At 40.6% G+C, this 24598-nt stretch overlaps 2 protein-coding genes across 2 annotated transcripts in view; one reads left to right on the top strand and one right to left on the bottom strand.

Annotated features, from left to right (window-relative positions):
• Positions 1–24598, top strand: part of NEDD4 (NEDD4 E3 ubiquitin protein ligase) — a 128675-nt gene that overhangs the window by 10537 nt on the left and 93540 nt on the right. Inside the window, exons 2-4 of the mRNA XM_058665815.1 lie at positions 2385–2458; positions 8761–8839; positions 8937–8975. Of these exons, the coding sequence (XP_058521798.1) occupies positions 2385–2458; positions 8761–8839; positions 8937–8975 (192 nt within the window). The remainder of the gene's footprint in view (positions 1–2384; positions 2459–8760; positions 8840–8936; positions 8976–24598) is intronic.
• On the bottom strand, positions 22979–24394 carry LOC101535581 (cell division control protein 42 homolog). The gene has a single exon (XM_036495658.2). It carries the CDS (start codon positions 24308–24310, stop codon positions 23732–23734), a length of 579 nt encoding a protein of 192 aa, XP_036351551.2. The 5' UTR covers positions 24311–24394; the 3' UTR covers positions 22979–23731.

Below are 24598 nucleotides of genomic sequence, written 5' to 3' on the forward strand. Positions count from 1 at the left end.
TGGGCGGTCACCTGCTGCCTCCTGGAGTGGGTGTGAGCAGGAAACTGGAATTTGAAGTGGAGCCAGGGTTTGAACTGAGACACTCTGGGCATGTAAGCATCCCAGACAATATTAACCACTGTGCCAGATGTATGTCTCCACGCGCATGTTCAAAGGAAAATGGAGATTCTGAGAGTAAGGACACAACCAGGCATGGGAGGTTGAAGAGTAACTAACACTGGCCTCTCCCAAGATTTTTGAAAGATAAAAGGACATAAGCTGAGTCTTTGTTTGTTTGTTTGTATATACTGGAAAGTCAGATATACAGAGAGCAGCAGAGACAAAGATCTTCTGTCCAATGATTCACTCCCCAAACAGCTACACTGGCCAGTGCTGCGCTGATCCAAAGCCAAAAGCCCGGAAATCAGGGTCCAAAGGCTTTGGGCCATCCTTGACTGCCTTCCCAGGCCACAAGCAGGGAGCTGCATGGGAAGTGGGACTGCCAAAATTAGAACCAGCGCCTATATAGGATCTTGGGGTTTGCAAGGCTACTATGCTGGCCCCCTGAGTCTTATTTGTAATGAAAATTTATTATAGCTTTCTCTAGGACGTTGGGCAGTTTTAAGTCAAGGCCAGCATGGAAGACTTAATGGTAGGGATTTTAAAAGAGCATGCAGGATTTTGTTTTTAAGAGTATGACCATCTTCCATGAAATCATATGCAAGTTATAAACATGAATTTAGCAGTGATACTCCACTAGAAGTTTTTCATGTCTTCTAAATAACCACTTGTCATGGTGTGTGCTTTAGAGAAAACACACAAGTGTATTCTCTCACTTTTTTTCCCAGCTTTTACTCATGGTACCTTTTTGTATGCAAAAGGTATATAATTTTAATGTGAAATATAACAAATTATGCCATTAGGCTTTGTGGTTTGTTTTTTTAATCTGTTCTACTCACCTGTCTTAAAAATAGTCTTATGAAATTTTTAAAAACTTCCTTTTCCATCTAAAGTCTTCATCTGGGATTTGATTCTATATATTGTATAAAGACAGTGATGGGGGTGTTGTTTTTATTAGTTTATTTATTTATGGATTTTAGAATTGTTAAAAACTAAAAAAAGCAGAATACGTTTCATTTGTAGGTTACTTTAGGTAAAATGGACAGTTTAATAATAATATTTCCATCTATGAGCATAGTGAATTTCAGTAAATGATTTACTGAGAAATACTGTTCAATAATATTTTATAATTTTTTTCTAACATGGGCCCGGCGGCGTGGCCTAGCGGCTAAAGTCCTCACCTTGAACGCCCCGGGATCCCATATGGGCGCCGGTTCTAATCCCAGCAGCTTCACTTCCCATCCAGCTCCCTGCTTGTGGCCTGGGAAAGCAGTCAAGGACGGCCCAAAGCCTTGGGACCCTGCACCCGTGTGGGAGACCTGGAGGAGGTTCCCAGGCTCCTGGCTTCGGATCGGGGTGCACCCGCCGTTGCGGCTCACTTGGGGAGTGAATCATGGGCTGAAAGATCTTCCTCTCCTCTGTCTCTCCTCCTCTCTGTATATCTGACTTTGTAGTGAAATAAATAAATCTTTAAAAATAATAATTTTTTTCTAACAGTATTTACATTTATGTTGAATCTTAGGTTGAATTTCTGGGTCTAGCAGAAATGTTTGTTTACTTCTGATGTTTTTTAATTGTGCATGCTGTTTCATAATATATTGCTACCCACCTTTTGTTATGAACAGTTCTAAGTCTGCAAGTCATTTTAAATAATAATAAAATGAGCATTTGTATATATAAAACTAGAACTACAACTTGATACCATTTTGCTCATTCCCCTTTATTTCCATGTACAAAAATGCAGTTATGTTTTTTTATTTGCTAAGCCACTTGAAAATAGTTTGCAGACTTTGTGACATTTCAAGCATAAGTGTATCTCATAAATTTTTTTTACATATAACTTTAGTATAACCATGATGTCCAAAATGCTTAATACTTGATACGTTATGGTATCAGCACATTATAATATAAAAAATATACTGTGAATGAGATCGGGAAAAGAATTACTTTTCTAGGAAGTTGCAAGTGCATATCAACTGTTAGTTTTGTGTTATATACATGGCAACAATGAATAATTCATATTAGGTACAACACTTGGCTTTAGATTCTCTTGGAAACATTCAGTTCTTAGTGTAATAGTTCACTGGTTTTTGCTCTTTGTTGATGACTAGATCATCCGCAAATAATAATTTAGCTTTTGATTTTCCTATATAACTTTTAATCAGATTAATTCTTATAAAAGACTTCTTTGATTTTTAAATATCGTATTGCATACACATATAATTTTTAAAGATGTCTGCCTTTGTTATAGGTACATAAAATAAACTAAAATTTTCTTATTGTAGGAGAATTCACGTGTTGTGAGAGTTAAAGTTATAGCTGGAATAGGCCTTGCCAAGAAGGATATCTTGGGAGCTAGGTAAGTATATGAGATTAATTATAATTGCAAAACTGGGCATTTAAAATGTTTTCCTAAACTTTGGCTAAATGAAAAATTGATTAATAGTAAATTGTTATATTGTAGTTTCTTGTGTTTGTAATTAAGAAATGTCTTGATGTCTGAATTATTGAACTTGTTTAATTAGACAAAGGTATAAATAACTTTGTCTTTTCTACCAAAATAACCTTTTAATTTTACTTTCCACAATCTTTTTGAACTTCCCTTATATAATAGAGAGATGAAAAACAAAGGATCATATCGTTTGATGTTGAATCTGCTTTTGAGAAAACATAGCACCACCCTCATTCTTGGTTTTAAAAAGTTTCAGTAAACTTTAGTAACATAAATATGGTTTAACACCTGAAAATTGATCAGTGTGTTTCACCAGGTTGCTAGAAGGGGAAAAAAAAGTTATATCCATAGAAACCCAAAGCGTCTGACGTAATCCATCATGGTTTCCTGGTAGAAACTCTTAGCAAGGCTAAGATGAGAATGTGCTGAATCTGATTAATGCTGGCTAAGAAAAAAACATTAGAGAGTGACACACTTAACAGTGACCCTCTGAGTATTTTCGGTTTCATCCTGGGGAGAAGGGAAAGTGGTCAGTTTTTACTTTGCTGTACACAGTGTTGAAGGTCTTACCCATATTATATGGCAAAGGAAATAAGATAATACAGATAAAAAGGAAGAAGTAAAATTATCTTCAGAGATAGCAAGATCATGTATGTAGAAAACTCCAAGAAAGCTCCTAGAATTGAATGTTAGCAGAGCTGGCTGACAACAGTCAGAGTGTTGGTTGGACCAGGAGTATTAGAATCCTCTGTTTATAGGACAGATGTGATGTAGCACGTTCAACGGCCTCATGGAGTGTCCTATTCTATCTCATGGTAGCTGGATTGATTCCTACAACTGCTTCTGAATGCTTGAATTCCTGCCACTAACGTAGGAAACCTGGATGGAATTCCTGTCTCTTGACTTTGCCCTGGCCTGGCCAATGTAGACATTTTAGGAGTGAATCAGCAGATAGAGAAGATTCATATTCTCTCTGTCTCCCTCCCTCTCCCCACCTCCCTCCCTCTCTCTCTCCCTCCCTCCCTCTCTCCCTCTCTCTCTCTCCCTCTCTCTCTCCCTCCCTCCCTCTCTCTCTCTCCCTCTCTCTCTCTCCCTCCCTCCCTCTCTCTCCCTCCCTCCCTCTCTCTTTCTCCCTCTCTCTCTCCCTCCCTCTCTCTTTCTTTGTCTCTTTCTCTCTCTCCCTCTCTTCCTTTCCTACCTTCCTTCCCTCCCTCCCTCTCTCACTTTGCCTTAAAGAAGAAAAAATTTAAAATATTCTATTTCTTAAAAAAAGTTATATTTATAACCTAAAAAGTTAAATCCTCAGCAACAAAAGAAAAAAATAAAGATTTTTTAAAAAGATTTATTTATTTTTATTACAAAGTCAGATATACAGAGAGGAGGAGAGACAGAGCGGAAAATCTTCCATGTGATGATTTACTCCCCAAGTAAGTGCAACGGCCGGTGCTGGGCTGATCCGAAGCCAGGAACCAGGAACCTTTTCCGGGTCTCCCACTACTCTGGGTGCAGGGACTGCTTTCCCAGGCCACAAGCAGGGAACTGGATGGGAAGTGGAGCCACCAGGATTAGAGCCGGCGTCCATATGGGATCCTGGCCCGTTCAAGGCGAGGACTTTAGCCAGTAGACCACGCTGCCGGGCCCAAAAAATAAAGATTTACAGGAGCTGGATCCTGAAAAGTAAGATATTACCATGGGAAATTGAAGAAATTCTGAACTAACGAACAAATATTTGCTTATAAATTGTAAGGCTCAGTAGGTATGACATCCCCTTCTAAATTGGTTACATTTGGCACAATCTCAGTGAAGACTCTAGGATGCCTTTTTGGAGAATCGATAGACATTGGTTCCAATCTATGTATGAATCAAAGTGAAGGCACGTGGAATAGCCACAGTAATTTTGAAAACAGGAGAAGAACTTGCTCCTGCCTAATTTCAGAACTTGATAAGTAGTGGCAGGCAACGTGGCACTCAGGTTAAGCCTCTGCTTCGGAGGCCCTTGTTCCATAAAGGAGTCCCAACTAATGTACTTCTGATTCAGCTTCCTGCTGATGCACCTGGGAAGGCAGAAGATTATGGTCTACATCTTTGGTCCCTGCCAGCAACATGGGAGACATGGTTAGAGTTCCTGGTGTTGGCCTGGCCCAACCCTGATTGTTATGTGTCTTTGAGGTGTCCATCAGCGTATGGGAGATCGACCTTGCTGTCTGTTTCTGTCTCTCCTTCTCTATGTCTGTCACTCTGCATTTAAACAATTAAATAAATATGTTTCTTTAAAATAATCCACCCAATTTAAAAAAATGCTGCACTACTGTGGTAGGGCTTTATCGTAAAAACAGATATGCACTTCACTGGAATAGAACAGAATCATATACATAGATACTAGCATTTGGTCAACATTTTAGTGAAAATGTTACAGTAAATCAAGAGGAAAGACTAGTCTTTTCAGCGTATGGTATTGGAACCAGTTAAGGCTTTCTGTAGAACAAAATGAAACTGTACTACATATCATACAATTATTAAAAACCCAAAACCATAACATTTTTAGAAGATCCCATAGGAAAAAGATTGCCATTTACTGCGTTACTCAATGATTTTTCCAATAGTGCTTATGAAAGCATGAACCATTAAAAGAATGCTAAATAGGAGTTTCTCAGAATTTAACATCTCAGTTCTTTGAAAGGCACAGTTCAGGAAAAGGAAGGTCACACATTAGAAGGAAATGTTTTCAAGCTTGCTCATGTACGTGGGAATCTCCTAACTGTTGGTCTATGAGGATAAAGCAAATGTGCTCTGCACATGCAGGGAAATGCTGCTCCGCCTTAAGTGGCCGTTCTGCCAGCAGTGACCATGGGGTGCCATTAGGGACATTGTGCTGACTGAAATAAGCAAGGCACAGGAAGACAAGTCCTGCCTGAATCAGCTTACTGAGCTTCAGAAAGAGACAGCCTTGTGGAATCAGAGTGTCAGATGGTGATTCCCAGGGTTGTGTGGGAAGGAATGGAATGGAAGCTACTCACAGGCATAAAATTCAAAGAATAGAAACAGGCTACACAGGAAACTCTTATCACTGGTTCACTTCCCAAATGCCCACAGTGGTTGAGGATGGGCCTGTAGGCCAAAGCTGGGAGCCAGAAATATTCAGACATGGTTTTCTATGTGAGTGGTGGGAGTGCAAACACTTGAGCCATCATTACTGCCTCCCAGGTTCTGCACTAGCAGGGAGGTAGACCCAGGATCCAGAGATGAACATCAAACCCACGTCCTCTTAGGTGGGACACGGTGGCCTTAACCAGTAGCACCAAATATAAACAGGACTGGAGAAATGAGTAACTGGAAAGGTTTGGTGGTTTTGGCGAGATTTGGCAGCTTTCGGGGCCTTTTCAGGGCAAGGATCTTTCAGTAAGGAACAAAAACCAGATTATAGAGTTCCAGAGAGCACAGGGCATTGAAGCAGCAGAGACAGGGGACTACATGCTATGGAGTTTAGAGGACAGTGACTGGAGCCAGGTGCTGGCGTTCTGCTGGCTGTACTGCAATGTGATCTGTACAAAACAGGATTGCACCTGCTCACAGCTGCTGAGGAGGCTTCCCAGAGTCAATATCTGTAAACTGACCCATGGGAAGCACCAGCTCAGTATGAGTTGTTATTAATATTCTTTAATACAGGTAATTGTCTTGAAGTTTGAAAAGGGAAGAAAAGAAATAATTAAAAAAAAATTATCTGTTTTTATTGGAGAGGCAGTTCTACAGGAAGCAGAGACAGCAAGAAAGAGCTCCTATCTGCTGGTTCACTCCCCAAGTGACTGCATCAGCCAGAATTGAGCTGACCTGAAGCCAGGAGCTTCTTCCAGGTTTCCAACAGGAGAACAGGGTTCCAAGGCTTTGGGCTGTCCTCTGCTACTTGCCCAAGCCACAATCAGGGAATTGGATAGAAAATAGAACAGCCAGGAAATGAACTGGTGCTCATATGGGATCTCAGTGCTTGAAGGTAGAGGATTAGCCAGTTGAACTATCATGTCCACCCCAAGGGGACATTCTATTCTATGCTAGAATAGGCAGGGAAGGTCAAGGGGGAAAAGCCATTTTTAAAAAGGTTTATTTTTATTTGAAAGGTTTTACAGAGAAAATTAGATAGAAGTGATCTTTTGCTGGTTGACTCCTGAAATAACCACAGTGACTGTAGCTGAGCCAATCTGAAGCCAGGAGCCAGGAGATTCTTCCTGGTCACCCATATCAGTGCAGAGGTCAAAGAGCTTGGGCCATCCTGTAATGGTTTTCCAGGCCATAGGCAGGGAGGTGGATCTGAAGTAGAGTAACTAGGACTAGAACCAGTACCCATAGGAATGCCAGTGCTGCAGGCAGAGAATCAGCCTTGCTACACCATCGCATCAGCCCTGGGAAAAGAAATTGTAAACACTTGCCTAGGAAAATATGGTTTGAAGGGAAGCCTGGGGGTGTGGAAAAGAGCTACATAAATGGATGGGGCAGGGTTGCAGAGGAGGCAGGAGGAACCTGGACCAGTGGGATTCATCTCACAGCAGAGGAGGGTGTCTGAATCACTGAGGTGGAGGAGGGATACATCCTGATAAATACCTGTGTATTGTGATGGCTTTGATTTTTTTTTTAAAGATTTACTTATTTTTATTACAAGGTCAGATATACAAAGAGGAGGAGAGACAGAGAGGAAGATTTTCCATCTAATGATTCACTCCCCAAGTGACCGCAACAGCCGGTGCTGTGCTGATCTGAAGCCAGGAGCCAGGAACCTCTTCCAGGTCTCCCATGCGGGTGCAGGGTCCCAATGCCTTGGGCCGTCCTTGACTTCTTTCCCAGGCCACAAGCAGGGAGCTGGATGGGAAGTGGAGCTGCCGGGATTGAACCAACACCCATATGGGATCCAGGTGCGTTCAAGACGAGGCCTTTAGCTGCTAGGCCACTGCACCGGGCCCGACTTTGATTTTTGTGAATTAAAGTAATTGGTGTGGAGAAGGAAAGGGTGTTGGTGACCTGAGAATGGTGAGTTCATTGGAGTACACGGGGCCATGGAGGAAATTTGACTGTGGACAAATAGCATGTCCCAGGTCTTACACTTTGCAAACCTTTGTAACACAAGAATCTTTTTCTCCACATCTTTATGTTGGAAGGGGCTATGTGACACCAGTGTTTTTAACTGCAAAGAGTTTATGTTTTTTAAGAGGAGTCTGTGAGGATGGTATTGTAGTAGAGTGGGTTAAGCCACCAGCTATAATGCCAGCATCACATCCAGTATGACTGGCTACTCTGCTGCCAGTCCAGCTCCCTCTTAATGTACCTGCTAAGCACAGATAGCGTTCCAAGATCCTGGCTTTGGTCTGCACTGGCTGTGTTGCCCATTTAAGAAGTGAGTCAGAGGATGAGAAATAGATCCTCTTGTTCACTACCATTTTGACTTTCAAATAAAGAAATATTTATGAAATAAAAAGAAGTAAAGAGACAAATTTGTACCCGTGAGATAAATTTGGAAATACAGAAGACTTGGAAAACCATTTTTGGAGTCAAGAAAGTAGCTATCTGAACTAACAGGAAGAAAGAATGTAATAAAAACAAAGGAGTTTTTTTTAAGATTTGTTAATTTTTCTTTGAAAGTCAGATTTGCAGAGAGAAGGAGAGACTAAGATCTTCTGTCCAGTTGTTCACTCCCCAAATGGCTGCAATGGCTGGAGCTAAGCCAATCTGACGCCAGAAGCCAGGAGGCAGGAGCTTCTTCTGGGTCTCCAACACAGGTGCAGGGTCCTAAGGCCTTGGGCCATTGTCTACTGCTTTCCCAGGCCTCAAGCAGAGAGCTGTATAGGAATTGAAGCAGCTGGAACACAAACTGGTACCCATATGGGATCCTGGGTGTGATCCTGGGATCCATGCAAGGCTAGGACTTCAGCAACCAGGCTTCCATGCAGGTCCCCCAAGGAGATTTTTATAAGTACAAAGAGAGAGGAAATCAGTAGAACTATGACTAAAATGTTTTCTTTCAAATTTATCATGAAAATATTTGACTAACATGATGTTTTAACAAGATGAAAAATGTACTACCCTGTCACTGTACTTAAAGAACCCCAACATTTAAGTACCAGAGATAATTACAGCAATTGTTAATAAAGGAAAACTGGGAATTTTACAGATTGGGGGTTGGGCTAAGAAATAATGAAAGCATCTTCTTTTTTTAATTTTTATAGTGACCCTTACGTGAGAGTGACGTTATATGACCCAATGAACGGAATTCTTACAAGCGTGCAAACAAAAACCATTAAAAAGGTCAGATTCAACATAATTCAAACAAAGTACACTATTGCTTGCTTTATCTTTATGACAAACTTATAGTATTAGTTATACTGTGCTTATTGTCTTTCAGAGTTTGAACCCAAAGTGGAATGAAGAAATATTATTCAGAGTAAGTATGCATCTTTTTATAAAAAAAAAAGTAATTTTTCTCCGTAGGTTGGAATTAGAAATTCTCAGTGGTCATATTGTGAAACCTGTCGTACAGTTTTACCGATTTCGAGGGAGTTATGTTGAGTATCCTTACAAGGAGATGGCCCGTGAAACGTTAATGTGGCAGAGAAGCAAAAGACTCCTGTGAAACTGGAATTCTTTCATCCTGATGCACAAATCTGACCCAGAAACTACAAAATAGTCTCTACTTGAACAGACTTTGGTGTGTCCCCTTATGAATGAATGATTCACTGTTGTACAGCTAGAGCCGAGGCAGGCCCTCCAGTCAACCTGTTCTTCCACTTCCCAACTTTTTCTTCTAAGCACATCTGCCTCGCTCTGCTGCTCTGCTGTAAGAGCCAACCCCACTCAGCACTTGCTTCAGGATCTCTGGGAGGGCTCTCAAGACAATGTACCTGTTTACCATCATTCTCACTGGGACCAGAACCAGGCCCAATTAGCAGTGATTGAGAGACAAGGATACTGCAAAAATTTATGGGGAAAGGAAGTAACACATTTAATAAAATAGATATATATTGATTAATTTTTCATTCAAGAGAGTGAGCATATATGCATCCAGTAATTCATTTTCTACATGGTCACCATGGCTAGGGCCTGTCTCAGTGAAAGCAAGGAGCCAGTAACTTCATTCAGATCTCCCATGGTAGTGATGTGTCAATCACTAGGGCCGTGTTCTGCCTTCCTAGGCACATGAGCAGGGAGCTAGATCTGAACCGGGGCAGCCAGAGCTCAAGCCAGTTCCCTGGGATGGATGCCAGCTTCACAGAGGTTTAACCCACAGTGCCAAAACTCTGGCCTCTTAAAAATGTTTTTTTGTGTGTGTGTGTATATTTATTCAAAACTTTGAAATCATGCCTAGTGGTAATACACTTTTTGTGTGAACTGTTTGGAAATTTCTTTGTACATAGGTTTCAGAGGTTTTTTGTGCTATAATAAACTTTCATTTTCCATGAATATTTTTAAAGTGTTTATCACTTTAAACTGACACATAAGAACTGCACACATATGGGCCCAGTTAAGATGCTGACATCCCACATCCCAGCGGTTCATTCCTGGCTCCTGTTGATATGAACCCTGGAAAGCAGAAGGTGATGGTCAGAATAGTTGAGTCTCTACCACGTGTTTGGAAGACGTGGGTTGAGTTCTTAGCTCCTGGCCCGGCCTCTCAGGAAAATGGCAGATGGCAGCTCACTTTCTTTCTGTTTGTCCCTCTCTTCCTTCTTCCCCTTCTCCCTCTCCCTTTTCCTCTCCCTCTTTCTTCTCTGACTTTCAAACAAAAACACAGTTGCACGTGGCTCTGGCATACCAGTTGATGATTTTTCCTTGGATTTTTTGAAATACCCTTACCCTTGTATGGATGGATGATTCCCCCTGCCTCTTGATCTCTTCTGTATCCTCCTTAAAATATTCTTGGCCCCTTGTATCTGTTGACTCATTTCTCTGTTCACCCGAATAACCAACATTCTTTTTTTTTTTAAAGATTTATTTATTTATTTAAAGATTTATTTATTTTATTACACAGTCAGATATACAGAGAGAGGAGGAGAGACAGAGAGGAAGATCTTCCGTCCGATGATTCACTCCCCAAGTGAGCCGCAACAGGCCGGTGCGCGCCAATCTGAAGCCGGGAACCAGGAACCTCCTCCAGGTCTCCCACACGGGTGCAGGGTCCCAAGGCTTTGGGCCGTCCTTGACTTCTTTCCCAGGCCACAAGCAGGGAGCTGGATGGGAAGTGGAGCTGCTGGGATTAGAACTGGCGCCCATATGGGATCCCGGGGCTTTCAAGGCGAGGGCTTTAGCTGCTAGGCCACGCCGGGCCCCATAACCAACATTCTTTAGAGAGTTGCCTGCCCTTATCATGTCTGCCTCTTCAGTATGCTCATTAACTCACTGTGATCTAACTCACCCCCTGCCACTCAAGTGAAACTACCCAAACTTCCATGTTGTTATTTCTCTCCTGTTCTTAAAAGTCTTTGATGTTGCTGACTATTCTTGTCTCACCTGCCTTTCTGGTGCTCCTGTAGTTCCACACTTGTTTTCAGTCAGAAAAACAGAAGCCACACATCTGTAGTCTCCGTTGGAGGGTTATTTGTTTGGTTTGGCTTCTTCAGTTTTAATAAAGTGAATGAGAAGGGAAGAACTTTCAGAAGCAAAGGTCATGGTAACCGTTGCTGAAGAGCCAAACAACAAACCCTCCCAGGGTTCTTGTTTTGTTGTTGTGGTTTAGAGAAGGATTTCCCCCACCCCACTCTGATCTGCAAAGACAGAGCATTATAAGCCAGTTTGGAAATCTTCAATTTATGAAGACGTGGTATTGAGTCAATTGAAGAGTCATGTGGAGAAAAATGAATTTTTTCTCTTGCAGCAAAATAAATTCCAGATTTGATAATGTCTGGTTTTGTTTGCTTCTCTGGCACAGCATTGCTTAGGAGAGTTTTCAGAAGTCCCAAGTGGTGAAGTTTTTATTTTTTTACACTTTCATCTTGTTTATTTTACTGCATTTGCTCCAAAGGCTGTGTTTCAGTACTCTGCAGTTTGTACCTCTAACTCCCTTTTCTTTCCCAGCATCATTGCCTTGCTCAGGTCAGGTCATGTAGAGGCAGTATTGTCTCATCCTTAGCTTTAATGGGAAGGCATGTTGCAGGTCTCCATTAAACATGGATGGCCTTTTATTGACCATTTAAAAGAGACACTTGACTATTGCTTTTTTTTTTTTTAAGAGTTAATGAAAAAAGAATCAGGATATTGACAAGTCTCATTTAGTCACGTTGTGGTAATACTGTATTACTACGGTCAACCTGGTATTATAAGGAGTTGTAGTGCTGGGGTGTTGTGAACAGCTATTCTGCTGGGTTGATGGGGATGGGGAAGATGATGATCACAGGCTCAGCAGGTGGTAGGTGGGACCATGCCACTCCTTAGTTCCAGGATTTTTGGATACTTCCTCTTGGGAGTACAGACTCATTAGGAAACTTGTTTTAATGAATAAACTTCACCGCAAACAGTGACATTCGTCCTTGTAAATCTTCACTTGCAAGAATAAGAAGTTCTGTGGGTCCCATGTATGGCACAATAACTTAGTACTGTAGTACTAAAAGTTAGTAATACTACTTTGTTTTCTTGGGATTTATGGAGAGTACATTTTAAATTTCTGCATTCACACATACAAACCTCGCAGAACATGGAAACTATATGTAATGATAGATATGTTGTTTGATTTGAGTGGTAGTCGTTTCAGAAAGTGTATGTGTAGCAAATCATTACATGTACACCTTGAATATGTGCAAGTTTCGACGTTTATACTTCAAAAAAATTGGAAAAAAGGAACATACATTGAAACTTACATACTGAACTAGATAGGTGAAAGCTAAAAAGAAACAAAATAGATATTGTGTAAAAACTAATCAAAAGAAACTGAAGTGGCTATGTCAGTGTCAGATAAAGTAGGCTTCAGAACAAGGAAAATGACCATGGGTAATGAATGGCATAGCATGGTGACCAAACGTCAGTTTCTGAAAAATCATAACAATTCTGTGTGAGCCTTCAACAGCAAAGCTTCAAGATTCATAAAGCAGTACATGAGGATGCTGAAAGAGGAAATAGTCAAAAACATGATTATAGTTGAATCTGGTACTCTTTTCTTTGTAATTGCCAAAAAAGAAGGTAAAAACATCAGTAAATCAGGTTCACCTAATTGGTATGTATGATTCTCTATTTAACAACAGCAGAATACGCAGTGTTTTTTGAGTGGGATGTGTGCTGAGTAATTTGGGCCAAAAATCAAACTTTAATGATTTTGAATGAACAGAAACCAAGTTAGGATCTGACTATGATCTTACTAAAGTAAGAACCAATAGCAGGAAGTCATCTGGAAGATCCCCAGATATTTAGAAATTAAATCACACTTGCAGATAACCCATGGATCAAGTAGGAATTCATCACGGAAATTTTTAAATGTTTTAACAGAATAAAATACAGTACCAAAATGTATAGATTGGAGCTAACACAGTTCTTAGAAATACAGCATTAAATGCTTGCACTAGGAGAGAAAAAAGGTCTGGAATTGGTAAGCTTCTGCCTTAGGAGATTAGAAAGTAGCATTGTTGGAGAAATTATAGACATTAAATGGATAATTAGGCCTACTCGGAAAAACTATGCCCATATATTCAATAATTTGGACGAAAGATTTGCTTTAAAGATACATATGAAGGCTGTTAAAGAAATTCAAAGAAACAGTATATGGTGAAAAAAATCATTCATGGATTTCCAATGTTAAGTAAAAAAAAAAAGACAGAACCACACACCCTTATCTTTTAATTCAATTTTTCCATGGACTTGTAAAGTATCCTTTTACCATGAAAGCTGACTTAGAGAAAAATAGACTACTTGAAAAGCCCTGTCTTGTCTTTTTTTTTTTTTCTTAAACGGATTTGAAAGTAAACAGCTTCCAAGAAATAAACCATCAGGCCAGATATTTCACTATTGAATTTATTACAATGGAAGAACTAAATAATTGCATTTCTGCATAGTGTTTGGGTTCTTGTAATACCCATTCTAAGAGGGCCAGCAGCTTGTCATAACATGGATAGATGTTTCTTCTGGATCTGTGTTTGCTTTTCTTGTCCAAAGAGCCTCAGCCAGCATGATTTTGGGGGGCTTTACAGAATATATGGCCCATGTGAATGGGAATCCACATGGCAATCTATCCTTCTAGGAACCCTGTTCATAGAGAGTGGGTCCATGAGTGAGCCTGGGGAGCCTAGGGAGCCTAGGGAGCCTAGGACCCAGAAATCCACTGGTCACATCACCTGTCACACCATGCAGAAGCAAGCAGCCTCGTAGAGCCCTGGGATGACCTACTGAAGGCACCTCATAGGTTCCCGATCGAGGCGGTATTCTGCAGGAATATATGCCATTGTTTGGAATAAAATTTATTCATCACATCAGAGCCTAGTGAGCCTGTCTGATCAAACAGAAGTACTCATGGATCCTGGAACAAAGGTGTAGAAGTGGGAGGATCTCCGCCTACCACTGCCAAAGATGTGCGGGCAGACTTTGTGTTCCCTACCCTGGTAGCTCCAGGCTCTGAGGGTAAGATATTCAAGTTCCCACATGGGACCCGCTCTTTCCAGGGACACAGGAAGGATCCCAGTTGTTCTGGATGTCTTGTATCTAGGAACCAGCAGAAAATTACCACTGTTATTTAGCTGCCTTTGCTTCTGTAGTTTTCCTCCAAGGCTTATAAGCTTTCTATATGGACCAGATTAGACACCAAATGGGCATATTATGGGAACTACTTTGTATCCTTGTCTTTAGGAGTGGCACTAATCTGTGGCATTCTCACAATTATTTTTTATACTATAAATAGCTCTGTTGAAAGATAATATACCCACTTAAAGGGTATAACTCAGTGGTTTTTAATGTGTCCCCAAGAGTTGTACAATAATCAAGCTAGATACTTTTAAAACATTTTCATCACTCCACAGATAAATCCCATACTCTGTAGCTGTGACTCCCCAGTTTTCTCAAATGCCTGTCACCCTCCTCAGGTGACTGAACATCTACCTTGTATCTCTGTAGATTGCCCGTCTGGATAGTTCATGGAAGTGGTATTATATACCATGTGTTCCTTTGTATCTGACTTCTTTGACCTAGCATAATGTTTTCAAGGGTCAGTGGTGTTGTACCATTGTGCTAATACTTCAGTTTTTAAAAACAGAATTAGTTTATTTTGGAAAAAGGTGAGACAGATTTCTATCCACCAATATACTTCCCAGATAGTTGAAATGAGCAACACTGGGCTGGCTAAAGCCAGGAGTCAGGAACTCCATCTGCATCTCCCACAGGGGTGGGATGAGCCCAAACTGCTGGACCAGATTCTGCTGCTGTTTCCAAGCCATTAACAAGGAACTGGATTGGAAGTGGAACAGCCAGGACATGAACTGGCATCCATATGATATGCCCACCTTACAGGTGGTAGCATTACCACCGTGCTGCAATGCCAGCTCCAATACTTCTTTGTTAAAATTATAAAAATCATTCCAGTGGCTAGGGTTGTCGCATTTTATTTTTCCATTTGTCAATTGGTAGACATCTGGTCTTTTCTGTTACTTATTATAAATAATGGTGCTATGAACATTTGTGGACAAGTTTTTGTGTGGATATATATATATATATTTTAAGATTTATTTTTATTACAAAGTCAGATATACAGAGAGGAGGAGAGACAGAGGAGAGGAAGATCTTCCATCCGATGATTCGCTCCCCAAGTGACCCCAACGGCCAGTGCTGTACCAGTTGAAGCCAGGAGCCAGAAACCTCTTTCAGGTCTCCCACGCGGGTGCAGTGTCCCAAAGCTCTGGGTTGTCCTCGACTGCTTTCTCAAGCCACAAGCAGGGAGCAGGATGGGAAGTGGAGCTGCCGGGATTAGAACCGGCACCCATATGGGATCCCGGAGCGTTCAAGGCGAGGACTTTAGCCACTAGGCCATGCCGCCAGGCCTGTGGATATATATATTTTTTTCACTTTCCTGAGTGTACATCTTAGGGTGCAATTGCTGGATCATATGGGATCCAGTGATTCCCCCAGTAGTATGTAAGAGTTATGATCGCTGCATTATTCTCTAGTACCTGTTACCTGTTTTTATTATCACTTTTCTGAAGTGGTATCTCATTGAGGTTGTGATTTATGTTTCCCTGACAGCTAACAACTTTGAGCATATCTTTTGAGGTGTTTATTGGCCATTTGTATGTTTTTCTAAAAAAAAAAAGGTTACTTAAATCCTATATGTGTTTCACAATTGCATGTCACTTAATTACTAAATTCTATACACCAGGCCTTTATCAAATACTTGGTTTACACATTTTTTCTTCTATTCTCTGCATTGTCTTGTGACTATTGCTGAGGCTGTTCGAAGCAGAGAAGTTTTCAATTCTGATGATATCGAGCCAACAGTATTGATTAGAGATGATTTGTTTCCCATTTGTTGCTTTGGGCTTCTGATATAACTAATCAACACTGGTTTTGATTTCATGCCTTGACCAGGGAGAGTATACTTTCGAGGTATTTCCATTGGCCTTTTCATCCAGATAAGTTACCCTGTGGGCCTATACTTTTATAGTATGTATACTTGTATTGTATAGTAAAGTAGAGTAGAGTAGAGTAGTGGCTGAGGAGATCTAATTACTGGGCATGTCATTCCAGTTTCACACTTAAGAAACGACCGCTGGGTGGACTCATACAGCCAATGGGCTCATCAAAAACTAGGATTTAGCCAAGACTCCGTTTGTTGTCTGGTCCCTGAATATCCATAGCAGGGCCATCTTGATGCTTTGGATCTCAAGGCATGGCTATAGATCTGGTTTCCAACAATCGTAAGTGAGTCTGAGCGTCATTTTCTTCTCTGTATTGTCACCCAAGAATCGTAGGTCCATTTGGAGAAATAAGGACAGGATCCTAGCAATATATTTTTTCTGCTATTATTCAGAGTCCTTCATTCAATGGGCTTTGGATCTCAGAACCTCAGAATGTTAGGGAGTGGAACAAGTGATCATGGTTTTTTAGACATCCTTAGTCCCCTACTTCTCCATTCCTGCCTTCTTATGACTAGGTGTTAGTGTCCGTCACCTACATGTTTTGGCCCTGAGGGGCCATGTTCTTTGCTCTGCAGGTGAAGTCCACTTTACTGCCCGAGCAGACTAGCTGGTCATTATGACAATTGTTGGCCCTCTTGTTTCTGGCATTTAAATGACATCTCAGAACTATACTGAGAGTGTGAGGGAGAGTCATCCCCGGTCATGCTTATTAACAAGCCCGGCTCTGTGACCAGCTGTCCCTACTCATCAGTCCAGGGTTGCGAAAGGAAGACACTTTAGGATTTGGTGCTATCATTGACTCTGAGCAATATATTCCTATGGTTAATGGTGTGTCTTCCAGCTCCTTCCATGTATTACCAGTACCTTGGTAGATCTTCTGGCCTCAAATAATAAATTGTTTCCAGTGTTCCTGTTTTCTTTGGCCCATCCATCTGCTAGGGCAGCTTTGGAATTCACTTGGTTGGACCATGATTTTTTTTTTTTCTTCAGCCTGTGCAAACCACCATAACAGTGAGTTTACCTCTTATCATATAGTCTTTGACAAAGGTTGTCACTTTTTTCTTGACTCCAACTCAAAAAATTCTTGCTCATGTTGTCTTAACATTTATTCCCCTTTGAAAAGGAATCCTAGTTCCAGGGAGTTCTTCTGGCTCCTGCTAGAATATGCTGACTAATTCTTGAGGCTTCTTCAAAATGCGGTTACTTTTATCCTTATCAGACTCTACTGGGTTATACTAGAATTTATCGCTAATTCTAATCTGGGAAGCCATGAGAGTAGTTGGGCCAGTCTTGAGGAGTAAAGCCTTTTTCCTGAGGTGAGAAGTCTTGGACTTGTCCTACTCCCTGGGGGACATAAGAAATTCTCATTACGTAAGGTCAGGCTCCCCTGTGAGTTACAACAGGCTAGGACCTGCAGAGCTAAAATAGTCAGCAGTCAGCCTCCGGATCATCCTGTCCTGCCTGTCAGGGTCCCACGTTTTCCCAACTAGGGCTCCACGACCTTATCACAGTGTATCTGCTGTGACTGGACATTGAAGTATTCCTGGAGCTCTGTGCCTCCACCATTTGCTTTAGCCAAGTCTGGTCCTCAGTTTGTCCTCTTCTGTTCCAGGAAACACAATTCAAATTCCATTCTATCCACCAAAGAAGCCTGCTGTCTCATATTTAACTTCTGGCTGTTTATGAATTTTCCTTCTCTCATGACCTCCCTTTAAGATATAGATACAGTGTGGTAGTCACTAGCCAACCCCTGTGTCTCCTGTAGGCATTATTCTGTCCATAAGTTTCAAGTGCTTTGAACATTATCCAGCCACAGGTGTTTCTGTCTACCAATACATCTCCCCAGAGTACACTTAAGTGGAGATTGGACCACCACCTTGTGCCAGGGACTTGCTGTATCCTACTTGCTACTCAGGAAGGATGGCTTTTACCAGCCAGAATGTTCTGGACTGGTCCCCAAACCCTCAGCCCATCCCACCTGTGTTGATTCTGGGCTACTCGGAAATGAAATGGGATTAGTTATACAAGAAATCTGACCAGGGAAGCACTTGTAAAGGTGGAAGAGGAGGAGGGTGGATGAAGAGATACTTCTGGTCATCGTGCAGGTCTAATACGCATGTGAGGAGAGTGGTGAGAGGACAGGGCAGGTGGAGCCTTCCAGTGAAACCCATTTCTGAGAAGTCTCCATCAGTCACTGTGGAATCTCCAACCAAAGGTTGTCCATTAGAGAAGCCCAGAGTTGGAGCTTTATTGGGTGAACTCTAGAACCCCCTATCCCCACTCTGCCCATGCTCAGAGACTGGCTAGAAACCAGCAAGGCAAACTTCACAGGTAGATGCAGAGATCCATGCTCAGTTGGAAGCTATCAGTCAGTGGACTTCAGGCAACAGATCCTCTTGGAAGAGAGCAAGAGAAGTCCAGGGGGATGAATATTCTCATCTTTAGAGCAGCTGCTAAGAAGCCAGAAAAGTGTATATAAAAATGAAATTAAGGAAATAAAATGGGGTGCCAAGAAATACACAAAAAAGAACAAAGGGTAGAAATGAGGAATACAGGCCAATAGGAAAGAAACAGAAAATGGTTGTCCCAAAACCAAATCATGATTCAGCTGGAATATATGTTTATGGGCGGCATGTTTTGAAGACCCAGAGGGGTTAAAGTGAAAAGGATAGAAAAAGATACACAGCACAAACACTTGAAGAAAGCTGTTCATAGCTGCATTAACAGTAGCCAGTGTAGACTTTAGGGTAGTTAGAGATAGAAAGACATTTCATTATCAGAAAAAGTCTCAGTCATCAAGAAGATACACAACCACAGTATGTGTTCCCTTAGTAATAGGCAGTTGAGGCCTGGCACAGTAGCCTAGTGTCCAAAGTCCTCACCTGGCATGCACTGGGATCCCATATGGATGCCGTTTTATGTCCTGGTGTCCTGCTTCCCGTCCAGCTCCATACTTGTGGCTTGGGAAAGCAGTCGAGGACAGCCCAAAGCCTTGGGACCCTGCATGCCCATGGGAGACCCGGAAGAAGCTCCTGGCTCCTGGCTTTGAGTCAGCTCAGCTCCAACCATTATGGCCACTTAGGGAGTGAATCAACAGCCAGAAGATCTTTATCTCTCCTCCTCTCTGCATATCTGATTTTCCAATAAAAAAATCTAAAAAAAAAAAAAGAAACAGGTATTTGAAGCTGTGGAGCAACAGTTGACTAAATAAAGAAATAAACATGCTCAGTAATTGATTTTATCACTTTTTAAAAAAATGGTAAAAAAAATCAAGCAATATATTAATGATTTTAACAACACTATCAATCATGTATATATTGCTCTGGCTAATACTTGAAGAACATATAATTGTTTCATATGTGCATAGCCATGGGACATTGACAATAGATCATATTAGGCCACAAAGGCTTGAAAGCACATATGTTCTTTAGCTACAACAAATTTGAATTTGAATTCAGTAACATACGCATACATATACAAAGTCCACAAATATTTAGAAATTCAGTGGTATGATTTAAAATACTCCATGGATCAAAAATATAAATCATGAAAGAAATTAGAAAACATTTTTGGTAGAATAAAATACAATGTAGCAAAATATGGAATGAAGCCAATTCATTCCTTAAGAAAGTAAGAAAAGTATACCTTTAAATACCTGTGTATGAACAAAGATGTGTTTTTTAAAAAAAAAATCAGTGGTCTAAAGTTGGTGTTAAAGAGTCAAAGAAGGGCAATAAAAAAGGAACTCAGTTTAATGAAAGATGAACAAAAAGTAGAAAGGAAACTTTTTTTAAAGAAGTTAATACAATCGACAAACTAAAGCTAGCCTATATAAGAGTAAAAGGGGCGGGGGCTGGCGTTTGGTGCACTGGTAAAGATGCTATATGAGATTCCTGCGCCCTATCGTAGGAGCCTTGGTTCGAGTCTTGACTCCGCTTCTGATCCAGCTGCTTTCTAATTTGTACCTGAGGGGCAAATCACATTTTGCCAAAACGTGTGAGTAGAAACTGAAACAAGGATATCTGTTGGAGTCAAAATAAAAATTTTTAAATTGTGGTTAAAAATCTTCGCACTGTTGTGAATGCTTACTCTGTTTGACAAAAGCAACCTTTAAGTCAATGCTGATCCTGGCAGCACATTTCCAGAGTGCATTTGCAACATTCAGCAAATTTGTGCAGTGTTTCTAAAGTGCTTGTCTGTTTGTTTAGAGTCCATCGTTTCCCTGATCTCTAAATTTTCTCTGAATGGCATCAGAGTGTGCCACGCAAAATAGCTGCTCTACCAGAAGATTGATCTTGAACTGCTAAAGGCAGTTGAAGCTGCAGCTGCAGGACAAGTTTGAACAGCTTCCAAGGAAGGTGTGTTTTGTCTTCTGAATAAGGCGCCTGCTTTGCCAGCGAACAGAGCTGCTGTGCTTTTTGGAGATTGATACTGAGCAGCAAGATGAATGTGTGTAAACTTGCCTTGATCAAACAGCCCTTATCTTCCCCTGATTCTCCTGTGTGCTGCCATATTACCAGACATTTGAAGTCTTTCTGCTTTAAAAAGAGTTAAGTGCTCTATTTGTTTGATGGAAGCTGCCAGCTGAAATTGGCAGCTACAGAGAGAGAGAGACCCCTTCCATCTGCTGGTTCACTCACTAGATGGCAGCCGCACTTTCATGTGTGTGCAGGGGATCAACCACTTGTTCTGTACTCCACTGCTTTCCAAAGCACATGGGAAAGGAGCTGGATTGGAAAAGAAGCAGCCAGGACTCAATCTGGCACTCATAGAATGCTGACTCTGCAGGCTGTGGCTTAACTCACTGTGCCACAGCACCAGCTCTGAAGTCTGATTAAACTGAATCTCAGTTTTTTTTTTAAATATCTACTTGTATTTATTCAGAATCATTTCAACATTGTCTTCTTGTAAGGTTAATGCAGCAGATTTTTTTATGCTGGCTTGAGGGAATGGTGCCTTCTGATTGAATGAAGATTCTGTGAATCTAGGATTTTGGAAAAGAGGCCCATTTTAAACTTACTTTTGATTACTGTGTAACACTGCACTTGTTAAACCAGTCTGTTCATCATTTAGTACAAATGGTGGCCTCTGGTAAGCACTGTTGAAGAATCCAAAACCCTGCTTCCTTCCTGTAAAAGGCAGGGACACCCACAAGGTGAACATCAGTTCTAACTCTGTTATCTGGATCCCAGTGCATGTAGATATCAATAAAAAATATGTCCTTTATGATTCAAGTAAAAAGAATGCTTGAAAGTCAGTAGTACCTTTGATTTAAATGTAACCACAAAAATAAGAAAGAAGGCCATTTAAGAAATGTAAAAAAAAATGTAAAGGCAAATAAAGAACCTTCTTGAAGAAAATGATGCTGTCATATGATCTAGGAGTCATTGAAGAATTTAATCAGAAGACAGTGTTTTGAAGAGATGAAACTAACACAAAAAAATCAAAATCCATGAGATACAGTTTCTGCTGATTTTTGCTGGTGAAATGTGTCTCCTGTAGGCAACAAGTAGGTGGGTTTTGTGTTTTTAATCCAGTCAACTAATCTGTGATGTTTGATTGATGAGTTTAAGGCATTTACATTCAGGATAAATACAAATAGGTGGTAATTTGGTTCTGTCATTTTAGAAATGGGTTGTTGATTGATTTAGTCTTCTGTTGTCATTTTACTGGGATGTTCTTCACATTTGGCTTTGGTTTTGGTGGGTGCTATTCCTTTTCTCTGTCAAGAGAACATCTTCAAGTATCATTTGTAGGGAAGGTTTGGAAGAGGCAAATTCTTTTAGCTTTTCTTTACTGTGGAAGAATTTTATTTCATTTTCAAAGACAAAGGAAAGCTTTGCTGAGTATGTTATCCTGGGCCGACAATTTTTTTCTTTTAGAATCTGGAATATGTTGCTCCATTCTCTTCTGGCCTGTAGAGTTTCCTGTGAGAGGTCTCCTGTGAGTTTAATTGGCATTCCTTTATATGTCAACTGATTTTTTTTCTCATGCACATTTAAGGATCTTTTCCTTATGTTCGATTGAAGAGAGCTTGATTATCAGGTATCGTGGTGAAGATCACTTTTGATCAACCCTGTTGGGAGTTCTGTGTCCCTCCTGGATGTTGTTTGCCAATTCTTTCTCCAGTTTAGGGAAAATTTCCCTTATTATTTCATTGAATACACCTTTAATTGAAGTTTCTCTTTCTGCACCTTCTGGGACTCCCAAAACTCTTATATTTGGCCTTTTAATAGTGTCTTTCAATTCTTGAATACTTTTTTAGCTTGACCCAGCTCTGCTTCCAGGTTTTTGTTTCCCCTGGTGACAGGAAATATCTTCCAATTCTGACATTTTTTCTTCTGCTTCCTTCATTCTGTTTTGGAGACTCTCCACTGTACTTTTAACTTGCTCCACTGTATTCTTCATTTCTAACGTATCAGCTTTCATTTGATTCATTTCCAGTGTGAACATATTCCTTAAATTCCTTGAGCACCTGCTTTATGTGCTTCTCTTTGTTGATAAGCTTTATAACAAGTGTTTTGAAGGTTCTTTATTTTTGAAGTTTATTTTTGAAGGTTCTTTATTATTATTATACAGTTCCATAGGCCCCTGGGATTTCCCTTATCCACTCCCCTACCGAGTTCCCCTATATCATTACTAAAGTATAGTTCTTCATCCACAGTCATATGTCCATTATTGTGGGCATGGACAATGGCAGAGAGTCCATCATCCTGTTGTCACATAGTAAACAATTTCTTTTTTTTAAATTATAAACTCAATCTATTTGGTATATTTCAAAAGGTGCAATACTTTTCTTATCAGTGAAAAAAGTTAGAAATTAACTTCCAAAAAAAAAATCAGCAAATGGCAAACAAACTTCCTTGAAAGTCACAGTCACATATATAGTGCATCCTAGAACAGAGGAGGGGCAAGGCAGGTTCCAGCCACTTTCATGAATTTCATCAAATACTGGATCTACTCAAGGGTGGAGAGAAAAGGCAACTTTCAAAAAGGAATATGTTATTAATGAGGCATTTACTGTACTCCTTCCTAAGAGCACCAGGTGGGGAACGTGTCTTCTACACTAGGTCTAGGAAGTGGAATGTGGAATCAATCCATCCTCCTCCCTTAAGGGCTGCCCACTGGTTAATGAATTAAAAAAACAAGACTAAAAAACTCCACATACACTCTGCCCCCCTCAAAAAAAAAAAAAAGGGAAAAAAAACTAAACAAAAATGCTAAGATGTCCCAGATTACACTCCAGAGAGAAACTAGGGAGCAGCTCCAACAATTCAAGTTAGTCTGTTACAGAATCATCACAAAGCATGCCTTGCTTTTAAAATAACAACAAAAAAACACGTTGTTTTTGAAGAACAAAACATAAACTAGTATACTGATCACGGTCCTGACAATACACAATTACTCAAAATTAACTACTACTGGAGGGGGAAGGGGGACCATACCTATAGACCTTGTGTTACACAAATGCATGTGGGTAGGTGCAGGGCATTTGTCATTATTGCAAAAACGAATTTTAATTCTTAATTTTTAGTTTGATTTAAACATTGCTTTTAGTGCAACGCCGACCCCAGCTTGCAGAAAGGGCTCTGGAGAGTGTTCATAGCAGCACACACCTGCGGCTCTTCTTCTTCGGTTCAGGAGGCTCCAGGGCAGCCAATATTGCTTCATCAAATACATTCTTTAGGCCTTTCCGTGTGAGCGCAGAACACTCCACATACTTGACAGCTTTCAGATCGCAGGCCAGCTTTTCAGCAGTCTCTGGAGTGATAGGCTGCTGTTTGTTCTTGGAAAGTTTCTCAATTGTAGAAGGGTCATCTCTGAGATCAATTTGGGTCCTGACAAGCAAGAAAGCAGTCTTGGGACAATGGTGAGTTATCTCAGGCACCCACTTTTCTTTCACATTTTCAAATGAGGATGGAGAAACCACTGAAAAACAGACTAAAAATACATCTGTTTGTGGATAACTCAGTGGCCGTAATCTATCATAATCCTCTTGCCCTGTAGTATCAAAAAGTCCAAGAGTATATGGCTCTCCACCAATCATAACTGTGACTGCATAGTTGTCAAAAACAGTCAGTACATATTCTGATGGAAATTTATTTGTTGTGTAGGAAATCAGGAGACATGTTTTACCAACAGCACCATCGCCCACAACAACACATTTAATTGTCTGCATTGCTGAAATAGTTTTGTATCCACTTTAAATATCTCAAATTTTATGTTGACCTCGGCTTCTCCACCGGGGCATTGGCAGCACTGCCACATAGTAAACAATTTCATTGGGAGTCCATCTTTAGTCTGGAAGTAGAGATGCATACTGCATTGTATCCTCACATCTGGATATGTTAGTCTCCATTTCACAGTTACTGTACATCCCCTTAAATGAAAAGCCATGATACAAACTCAACAATAGGAAGAAAAATAGAAATTAACAACACCATGAAGTTAAATAACATGCTATTGA

This window comes from Ochotona princeps, chromosome 6 (genome assembly GCF_030435755.1).
Source record: "Ochotona princeps isolate mOchPri1 chromosome 6, mOchPri1.hap1, whole genome shotgun sequence".
NCBI classification, from domain to species: domain Eukaryota; kingdom Metazoa; phylum Chordata; class Mammalia; order Lagomorpha; family Ochotonidae; genus Ochotona; species Ochotona princeps.